The sequence below is a fragment of the Megascapheus bottae genome, chromosome 7 (assembly GCF_031878675.1).
Source record: "Megascapheus bottae isolate mThoBot1 chromosome 7, mThoBot2.hap1, whole genome shotgun sequence".
Taxonomy (NCBI): domain Eukaryota; kingdom Metazoa; phylum Chordata; class Mammalia; order Rodentia; family Geomyidae; genus Megascapheus; species Megascapheus bottae.
The window spans coordinates 7,970,937-7,981,364 of NC_143515.1; the positions used below are offsets into that span (position 1 = coordinate 7,970,937).

At 48.0% G+C, this 10,428-nt stretch overlaps 1 protein-coding gene across 1 annotated transcript in view; it reads right to left on the reverse strand.

Annotated features, from left to right (window-relative positions):
- The window catches only part of Mertk (MER proto-oncogene, tyrosine kinase), a 122,156-nt gene extending 113,347 nt beyond the window's left edge, over positions 1–8,809 (reverse strand). Inside the window, exon 1 of the mRNA XM_090336375.1 lies at positions 8,722–8,809. Within this exon, the coding sequence (XP_090192501.1) occupies positions 8,722–8,779 (58 nt within the window). The 5' untranslated portion in view covers positions 8,780–8,809. The remainder of the gene's footprint in view (positions 1–8,721) is intronic.
- Between the last annotated feature and the right edge of the window lie 1,619 nt (positions 8,810–10,428).

The following is a 10,428-nucleotide window of genomic DNA, read 5'->3' on the forward strand; positions in this document are numbered from 1 at the left end:
GGGCAGAAAAAGGAAATTTATTATACCCAAGGAAGAAAACACTTCAGCCCACTGTCCTCCCTCTTCCCTGAACAGTCCTCCTATGGGAAGAGGAGCTGAGGTCCGAGAAGAGGTATGAGTGAGTAATTGGCAAACAGGCCCAGTCACTGGTCATGTTTAACCAACCTATAAGTTGGTTAAATGTCAGGCCTGGTCTTTACTGATGCCTGGCAGGTGATCTGGTCTTACCTGGGTTCCAAGATGGCTACAAAGTGACTGCAGGAGAGAATGGTTGAGAGAATGGTTCAGGGCAAAGGACATATATGCAAGGTGGAGGGTAGGATGTCTAATACCAAGTAAGGTGTCAGTGTTTCTCGACAAAAGCAGTGGTTAAGCACCTATTCCCAAGTAAGCAATACATCCCAGGTGTCTAAGTGAAGATCAAAACTGAGAGGGAAACTTCTATCTTGGCATGCTCAAAGTGGTCACTTTTCTTAAACTAAAGCTAAAGCTAATGAGCTTCCTTTCTTTTTGTTTCAAAATTTCAAAGAACATTGTTTCATGCATTCTCAAATCATGTGGCAGGATTGCAAAAACGGCTTACAGCCTAGCTTTGCTTCCTGTGTGGAGGGCAGCAGCCTGCATTCACTGCACAAATTCACTACAAGAATGGAAAAGCACACTCCAGAAACCGGCAGCAGCAGTTGGGGGAGAGGAGGAGGAGGGAGAGGGCATGAATACTGATCACCTCCCAGGGAGTTCACTAAGCAGCACTGGAAGAAAAACTTCCAGCCCATGTGAATCTCAACCTAATATTCCCTCTGAAGACAGCTTGTTCTGACTTGTGAAAATGACCATATTCAAAACCATAATCAACCCCGCCATTCGTAGCTTTAACGAGATGTCCCCATGGTTTTAAAATAGCAAAACAACCCCTTCTCCAAACTAAACAAGGCTTTCTTTGTATATTTAATGTGAAAAGAGACCACAGCTAAGGCACATTCTAAGATGTTCACTGTCCCTGAACACAGAGGTAACTAAAGCCCTAAAGAAAAAGGGATCTAACAGAAACATCTGCCTGATTAAGGACTATCCTGAAACCTAAGTGCTGAGCACAAGACCTTCCCATTGGCCAGGCAGGATACTAGCTCTGTGTTGATCAGATCTTACTGTCTAGGGCTCATTCCACAGCTTCTACACAGCACCTTGAGAAAAATCTGGACTATATTGACTCAGTACAAAGAGAAACAGTCTTGCAATGGATTGTACAAAAATTAAACATCCAGCCAGGCATTAGTGGCTCTTACCTGCAATCCTACCTACTCAGGTGGTTGATATTTTGCAGATTTTGGTTTGAGGACAATCTGAGCTGAAAATTCTATGGGGCTCCATCTTCAACAAAAAGCAGGGCTGGAAGTGTGACTCAACTGGAAGAGCACCAGCCATGAGCAAGCAAGCTAAGCAATTAGGCCTCGAGTTCAATCTCTGTATTGAACCAAAATCAAAAACCAAAAAATCAACAACATCAAGCTTATGAAATTAAATGCCCTCCTGCAAGCAGAATTCTCTCAATCAAAATACTTTTAGCTTTGGATGTTAAACTTCCCATCCATGACCTTTGTTCTAATGTAAAGCCAACATCTGTTTTCTCTTTTTCTTTCTCTGCCAGTCACCTCTCACCCCCCAAAACCACCTTCAGGACTTCATGAAAAATCCATTTACTGTGGAGTTGAAATCTCATATTTCAGAATTGAGCAAAATTTCTCAATGAAATGTTCAAGACATAATCACCCTTCCTTTCTGACTAAAACAATGAAGCCCAAGGAGATGACCAGGTCATTGCAATCTCACACAAGGCCACAACCACTGGATCTGTGCCAAAAGCGGTGGAGGTCTTACCCAACATGGGGAAATCTGGGTATTTGCAGTGATTAAAAACCTACCACTCGAGGGGCCAGGAGTTTGGCCTAGTGGTTAAAGTGCTTGCCTAGCATGCACAAAGACCTGGGTTTGATTCCTCGGTACCACATACATACAAAAAAAAAAAGCCAGAAGTGGTGCTGAGGCTCAAGTGGTAGAGCTCTAGCCTTGAGAAAGTCCAAGGACAGTGCTCAGGCCCTGAGCTCAAGCCCAGGACAGGCAAAAAAAAAACCCCCAAAAACGAAAAAAAAAAACCTACCACTCGAAATTGGGGGCAAAAACATGAGAAGGGGTATCAATGCGTGTGAAGTAATGCTCCTTCTATCTGGTGAATATAACTGCAACCCCTCTACTAATTATAATTTAAAAAACAAACAAACAAACAAAACCTACCACTCCAGCCGGGTGCAGTGGCTCACACCTGCAATCCTAGCTACTCAGGAGGCTGAAATCTGAGGATCACAGTTCAAAGCCATCCGGGGCAATTCAAAGCTGAGAGACTCTTATCTCTAATTAATCATTAGAAAATGGGAAGTGGGACTGTGACGCAAGGGTAGGGTGGTAACCTTGAGCTGAAGAGGTCAGGCACGGCGCCCAGGCCCAAAGTTCAAGCCCCATTGTCCCCTCCCCCACCAAAAAAGCAAAAAAAACCTACCACTCGTTGAAGTAGCAATGGTTCAGCTGGTGGCCCTGCCTCACATTTGTAATCTGAGCTAGGAGGGAGTCTGAGATAGGAAGATCATGATTCAAAGCCAACCTAAGGAAGGAAAAAAACAAACAAACAAACAAAAAAACAGTAGTGGAGCTGAGGCTCAAGTGATAGAGCTCTAGCCTTAAGCAAAAAAAAGCTCAGGGACAGTACCCAGATTCTGAATTCAAGCTGCAGGATCAGCACGTGCGTATGTGGCTGACATACACACACAGACTTCTTCATCTGGAAAGCTAAGTTTGAGCTGGTAAAATGGAGAAGAATAACCTATAATATCCCCAACCCCCCAGCTACAGAGTCACCAGCACTCAAATGAACGAGCTAGGAGTCAGTTTAATAGCAGCAGTGCAATGGCTGTTAGAGAGCAGCCCCCACCTTCCATGGGACTGAGCTTCTAAAGGAGAGCACCACATGCAGGTGGTTAAGCAGTTTAAGTATTTTTACATAAAAACAGAATAAGACAGATAATCCTGACAGGTTACAACAAACCTAGAGGCCACCCTCAAAAGCCCAAATCAAAAGAAACATAAACACAAAACAAAACAAAATGCACCCTCCCCCCCAACTTGGGAAGAGAGTTAGGAAACACTGAATAGGAACTGGATCTCATTTTTATACCTTCCTGAGAGGCACATGACAGGAAGCTATTCCTGGACTGGGTCAAGCCTGCACCCTACAAGGGAAGGTATTGAGGGGAGGCAGGGGTAAGTGCTAGTCTCATCTAGGAATTGCCTGGTTCTGGGCAGGTTTTGCTAACAGACTATTGGGCAACAAAATCCTAAAGAGCAATGGACATTGGCACTTGAGAATGGACCTCCCACAGTCCCTTCATTAACATATTATGAAGGTTTTGAATTAGGGCACACTTAGTGAGAAAAGGACCCTAAGAAAAACAACAATCTATTACCCCCACAATTGAATTGGTAATCATGGTTATGGAGGAACCAGGCTCCATTCATCATTCCCAATAAACTCTACGGAAGTTTTGAAGCTCTGTTATGAAGCAGCTCCAAAAACCAAGCTAATCATGGCCCATCTCTAGCCCTGTTCTCACTTTCATTCTAGCCCTTCTAAGAAAGCATACTAAGGGAACGCTCTTTTTCAGTGTTTATAATAATTAACCTCTTCCACAAAGAGCCAGGTGCTCTGGGATAAGATGAAACTCGTAGCCATGGGTCAAAGTCAGCCTGCTCCTGGACAAGTTGCTGTTGAAACTTGGAACTTTTCAGTTTATGTATTTTAGGATGTTTTTGCAAGGACTTATTTTAGTATACCAGAATAAAGTAGGGAAAGTGAAAGAAAGAAAAGAAGGAGGGAGGGAGGGAAGGAGGGAAGAAAGAAGGGGAGGGAAGGGAAGGGAAGGGAAGGGAAGGGAAGGGAAGGGAAGGGAAGGGAAGGGAAGGGAAGGAGGTTGGGAGCCTAGCCTAGTGGTAGAGTGCTCGCCTAGCATGCAGGAAGCCCTAGGTTTAGTTCCTTGGTACCACATACAAGAATTGGTGGCAGAGTGCTAGCCTTGTGCAAGACATGTCTAAGGACAGTGCCCAGGCCGAGTTCAAGTCCCAGGACTGGAAAAGAAAGAAAGAAAGAAAGAGAGAGAGAGAGAGAGAGAGAGAGAGAGAGAGAGAGAGAGAGAGAGAGAAAGAAGAGGAGAGGAGAGGAGAGGAGAAGAGAAAAGAAAAGAAAAGGAAAGAAAAGAGGAGGGAAGCAGAAAGGGAAGAAAACCATTTCTTCTTCCTCAAGAAGAAAATGAGAGTTCGACGGGCCAGGAGTTTGGCCTAGTGGTTAAAGTGCTTGCCTAGCATGCATGAAGACCCAGGTTCGATTCCTCGGCACCACATACATACAAAAAAAAGCCGGAAGTGGTGCTGAGGCTCAAGTGGTACAGCTCTATCCTTGAGAAAGTCCAAGGACAGTGCTCAGGCCCTGAGCTCAAGCCCAGGACTGAAAAAAAAAAGAAAATGAGAGTTCGACTCAAACTATTTTTAATTATTTAAATAAAGTCAGACTTCCATTTTTTCCCCAAATTAGAATAACTAGGAGACTATAAAGTAGATGGGGTAAACATTGTTCAATGCTGGTGGCTTCTGCCTATAATCCTAGTTACTTTGGTGGAGTCTTAAAGCTTGAGGTCAGAAAAGTCCCTGAGACACTGTCTCTAAAACAACTATCAAAAAGCAGGGCTGAAGCTGTAAGCTGGATGGCTTATGCCTGTAATCACAACTACTCAAGAAACAGATCTGAAGATCTCAGTTTGAAGCCATCCTGGGCAAGAAAGTCCATGAGACTCTTATCTCTAATTAGCTACCAGAAATACCAGATATGGAGCTGTGGCTCAAGTGGTAGTGCACTAGCCTTGAGCACAAAAGCTCAGGGACAGCACCTAGGCCCTGAGTTCAAGTCCTAGGACCAGAACAAAAGAAAGCAGGGCCAAAGACGTGACTCAAGTGGTCGAGTATTGAGTAAGCAGGGAGTCCCTGAATTCAAACTCCAGAACTGAAACAAAGAAAGAAAAGAAAAAGCAAAGAGACATCAGTAGAAATTAAATAAGGAGGTGGAGGGCACTGAGCTGAAGCCCAAAGGAAGAAAAGGAGCTTAGCATGCTAAGATGTAGGGGAGAGAGTCTAGTCAGAGAAATGGGGACTGCTGAAGCTGTTCCAGCATGAGAAAGCAAGCATGCAGGTGGCGGGAAAAAGGGGGAAGTGACTAAAAATGAATCCAAGAGGGAGGGGGGAGGCCCTGCGAGTCTGAAAAATCTGGTAAGGAAAGGGCAGCTACTGGAGGCAGTCACATTCATTCTCAAAAACTTTACTCTGGCAGATGTGTTCAAGGCTCTGATGAGCTTGCTCTATCTTTTCCCAAGTCACAGGCACAAATGATTCACTGACACCCTTCCCTCAGTTTTATCTAGAAACATATATATATATATATGTAGGGGGTGGGGTTTGGTCATGAGCTTGAACTCAGGACCTGGGTGCTATACCCAAGCTCTTTCACTCAAGGTTAGCACTTTGAGCCACAGCACCACTTTTTTGGTTTTCTGGTGGCTAGCTGAAGATTGGAATCTTATACATGTTCCTGCTCTGGCTAGCTTTGAACTGTAATCCACAGATCTCAGTCTCCTGAGTAGCTAGGATTACAGGCATGAGCCACTAGTGCCCAGCTACTTAAAAAAATTTTTTTGGTTATGTATTCATTATTTTATTTTTTGAGTAGTTGTAAAAGATGTTTCAATTCAACATGTCAACTTATGTCCCTCCAGTTAAAAAAAAAATTTTAATTTATTAATTCATTAAATCTACCCTGCTTGGGGCCAGGAGTTTGGCCTAGTGGTAAAGTGCTTGCCTAGCATGCACGAAGACCCGGGTTCGATTCCTTGGTACCACATATATAGAAAAAAGCTGGAAGTGGTGCTGAGGCTCAAGTGGTAGAGCTCTAGCCTTGAGAAAGTCCAAGGACAGTGCTCAGGCCCTGAGCTCAAGCCCAGGTCTGGCAAAAAAAAAAAAAAAATCTACCCTGCTTACTTCCCCAAATCATTTAAGACACTGTTAAGGTGGTAAAAGCAAAATAAATAAATAATAAAAGTTCTCCCAGGGAGAATGTTTACAATGTACCAGAATGTATTACAGTACAATTTGAAAGATACAGTTAAAATTTAATTGGACAATTTTAAAAAACTCAATTTGTTCTAGGGGTTCACACATCTAACTCTCTTGTTGAGGCCTTAGAATGACTTCACTTTCATCCACGTTTTCATTTCTCCTTCACCCTGACTCTCCCCTAGAACCATTCTCTGCCTCCTTTTGCTGCTCACTGGCGCCCCCATCAGAGACTGAGCAGAAAGGCAGGTCTGGAAACCTTTGCTATATGACTCTGGCTAAGTCCAAGTCTTGGTTAAATTATGTGTGTGTACACATGTTTGCAATTCTTCTGTTAAAACGATGCTTGAACTTTAATGGTTTTATCCACTTCTTTACAATGTAGACGCTATATGTACTCACGCCTTCACTTTCTTTTCTCTGGTCAGAAAACCACAAAAAACCATTTTTAAGCAATATGGTAATCTTAAAACTGGACAAGCTAATTTCCATTGCACTCTTTCTATTTTCTACAGCACTGTCCCTACTAATCAAGTCATCTACCTCATCCTGAAGTGATAGCCCAGTGATAGAGCATTTAGCATTCCATGCTCGCACCCTCTCATTTCAATCCTCAGAACCAAACAACAGGTTTTCACAAAGCAGGCAAGGATGCTGACGATATCTCACAGGTAATATCTCCCAGGTAAACGTCCAGGTTAAAAGCAAAGAAAACTTGGAAAAACTTCATTCTTCCTGCTGGGTAGATTTCAAAAGACCAGTGCTTATCTGGTAATGCTGATGATCAGCTAGTTCCTTATTACAGCTTTTTTTTTTTTAATTTAGAAAACAAAACATGCAATTTAGCCAGGAGTTGGTGTCTCACACCTGTAATCCTACCTACTCAAGAGGCTAAAATCTGAGGATTGCAGTGAATAGCCAGCCTGGGCAGGAAAGTTTGTGAGACTCTCATCGCCAATAAACTACCAAACAAAACACAGAAGTGGAGCTGTGGTTCAAGCGATAGAGTGCTACCCTGAGCAGCTAAGTTCAGGGACAACACTCAGCCCTGAGTTCAAGCCCCCAGACTGGCAAAAAGAAAAAAAAAGTTAAAAACTATTGCCCATAGAAGTTATTGTTCTTATTACTTTTCCCCCACGTTTACTACATTCAATGCCTCCAAGGGTATTGATGGACAGCCAACATTCATGGCAAACTATACCAGATTTACAGATTATGAGGACTGGATTTGGCTGAAATGCTGAAATTTTCTTGAGGATTTTAGGGAGGGAAGTTATGAAGAACCGGAAACCAGGACTGTCTGAGCTCTTTGCTGTTTATCCTCTTGAAGTTTATTTGCAATTGCTATGTTGTCTCAAATTGTAAACTGGTCATGTAATTTGATGTGCAAAAAAGAAAATGCACTGCAAATTTTTTTTTCATTTTTCCAGTTGAGATTTTAAAAGAAAAGAAGCAAGCCAGGGTGGTTCACAGCCTGTAATTCTAACTACTCAAGCCTCAGATCTGAGGATCGAAGTTCAAAAACAGTTCTGGCAGGAAAGTCTGTGAGGCTCTTATCTTGAGCTAATTACAAATGTCAAACCAGAGCTGCAGCTCAGGAGGTAGAGTGCTGAAATCAAGCCCCAGTAGTGACACACACAGTAAATAAATAAATGAAAATAAGTGAAGATGTTGGACTGTACACTGAACTTTCGGGGGTTTTGTTACTGTCGTGGTGGTTGACAGTACTGGGGCTTGAACTCAGGGCCTGGGCACTCTCCCGGAGCCACAGCGCCACTTTCAGCTTTTGCTGGTTCCGTGGTATCTGAGGAATGAAACGCAAGGCTTCATGCAGGCTAGGCAAGCACTCTACCACTAAAGCCACAGTTCCCAGACTTCAGGTATTCTTAAAAAGACACCATTGATTATAATAGGTGAACTGTCGGTCAAATTTATGAGCAAAGGATCAAAGCTCCACGCTAAGGGAAGACGACGCCTCTCGGGGGTGGGGAAGTAACCGAGCTCGTGGAGGGTCTCCGGCGGCTGTGGCTTTCTCTTACGATTCACTCCTAGTGAGTTTCCTCCAGCCTCCCCAAGAAGCACGCCAGAGATCACACTGGAAGTGCTCCCTCCCCGAGCGCGCACAGGACCAACCTTCCCCGGCCGGGCACTTGCCAGTCCGCGCCCTGGCAGCACAGAGTCCGCCCGACCGCAACCCACTCCCCGCGGGGCCCCCGCGCCCCGGGTCCCGCCCGCCCGGCGGAGCCCACCCCGCCCTGGCGCAGGCCCACTCGGAGCCGGATCTCTGCGGTGGTGGGCGATGGGAGCCTGAGGTGCCACCCGCGCGGGCTCCACGAAGACGGCACCCACGACCCGGAGGGGGCGCCCCGGGGAAGCCGGGATCCGGGGACGGCTGGGTCGGCCCGCTCCGTGACAGGTAGGGATGGGGAGACGGAGGGGGGGCGCCGGGCGACCCCGCGGCGGCGCACGCCCGGGTGAGCTCGACGCCCCCGCCGGCCCGGCGCGGGAAGCACTCACCTCCTCTCCACAGCGCGGGGAGAAAGAGCCCCCACAGCAGCCGCGGCCCCAGCCCCATCGCGAGGCCGCGGACCTGAGGTTCTCCCCGACCGACGGCCGCGCGTCCCGGGCGAGCCCGGTGGCCGCCGAGCGCGCCCGCACCGCAGCCCGCGCCGGCGGCCGGGACAGCAGGCGCCGGAGTGGCAGCGCCGCGGCCGGGCGGGCGCCGGGGGCTGGAAGGGGCGGGCCGGGGGCCGGAGCAGGTTGGGGTAGGAGGGGGCGGGAAGGAGGAGGGGCGGGGAGGGAAGGGGGCGGGGCGGGGCGGGCCGGGGAGGAGCCGAGCCTCGGGGCCTCGGGAAGCAGTGGGGGCGAGGGGGTGCGGAGGAGGGCGGGCAGGAAGCGCAGGGGAGGGGGCTGGAGAGCCGGCGGGCGGGTGGCAGGGGCGGCGGGTGGGGACGGGGGAGGGTTGGGGAGGGGTGGGGAGGGAGCCGGAGGACCAGAGCGGGAGCCGGGGAGAAGGGGGGCGGTGGGGCGCTGAGCCGGGCGTCGGGCGTCTCGCCGGCCCGAGGTCCCGCCGGGGAGGGCGGGCGTGGAGGGAGGGAAGGGAGAGGGGGCGTGGGACGCAGCTCCCGACCCGTTGCGGGGATCCAGCGGCCCTGTGGGTCGGAGGACTGGGCGGCTGCGGCCCCCCCCCCGGGCGCCTCCGGACCCCCGCTCCGAGGGCCCCTCCGGCCCCGGCACTCGGCGGGAGCCGCCCGCCCCCGGCCCCGGGTTTCCGAGCGGAGGGGCCGGCGGGGCCGCGGAGAACGCTCGCAGAAGCCAGCCGCTTTCAGTGGTAGTGGCAGCCATGCCTTCCCTTTACAAAGTACTTTTTAAAGGAAACATTTTTACCGGGAATGTTGTGTGTGGCCTGTTTGGTGGTAATGGGGGTTTGAACTCAGCACCCTCGCGCTCGCGGGCGCCTTGCCGGTAGAGCCCCCTCCAGCCCTTTTTGCTTTATTTTTCGGTTAGGATCTTCCTTGTTTGATCTGGCAGGCCGTGGGCTACGATCCTTTCTGCTATAATCTCAACTACATGGGCAAACATTTAGAAAGACCCTAATTTCAAGGAAATGGGAAAGAGGCGGGGCTCTGGAAGTCCATGTCTGTAACCTTAGCTACTCAGGAGGCTGAGATTTGAGGATCGCAGTTGAAACCCAACCCAGGCAGGAAAGTCTCCAGTTAATCACAAAAAGCCAGAAGTAGAGCGGTGCCTCAGGTAGAGCACTAGCCTTGAGGACAAAGCTCAGGGCCAGCACGCAAGACCATAGTTCAAGCTTAGGACTGGCAGAAAGAAAAAAAAACAGATAGATGGGACACTCAAACATATAATCCTAGCTACTTGAGAGGCTGAGATAGGGACAGTCTAGCCCAAGTGTGGGGGGGGGGGAGGTAGTTTATAAGAGCAATAACTGGACACAGTGACATTTGCACCTGTCATCTTAGATTCTTAAGTACACGGCTACCAGCAAAACTAAGATCATCTACAATATATATGTACAATGTGATCAATGTATATGCTATCTTAATATGTGTGTGTGGGGGGGTGTAAATCCAGTGTGTAAAGGGGTCTGGCTCACTGTGGAGCATATACTTAGATGCAAGTCCCTGAGTTCAAGCCCCAATATCACCAAAATAAACACTAACCAATAATAAATTTCTCAAATTCGCACTCCTCAGAGGCTTCTCC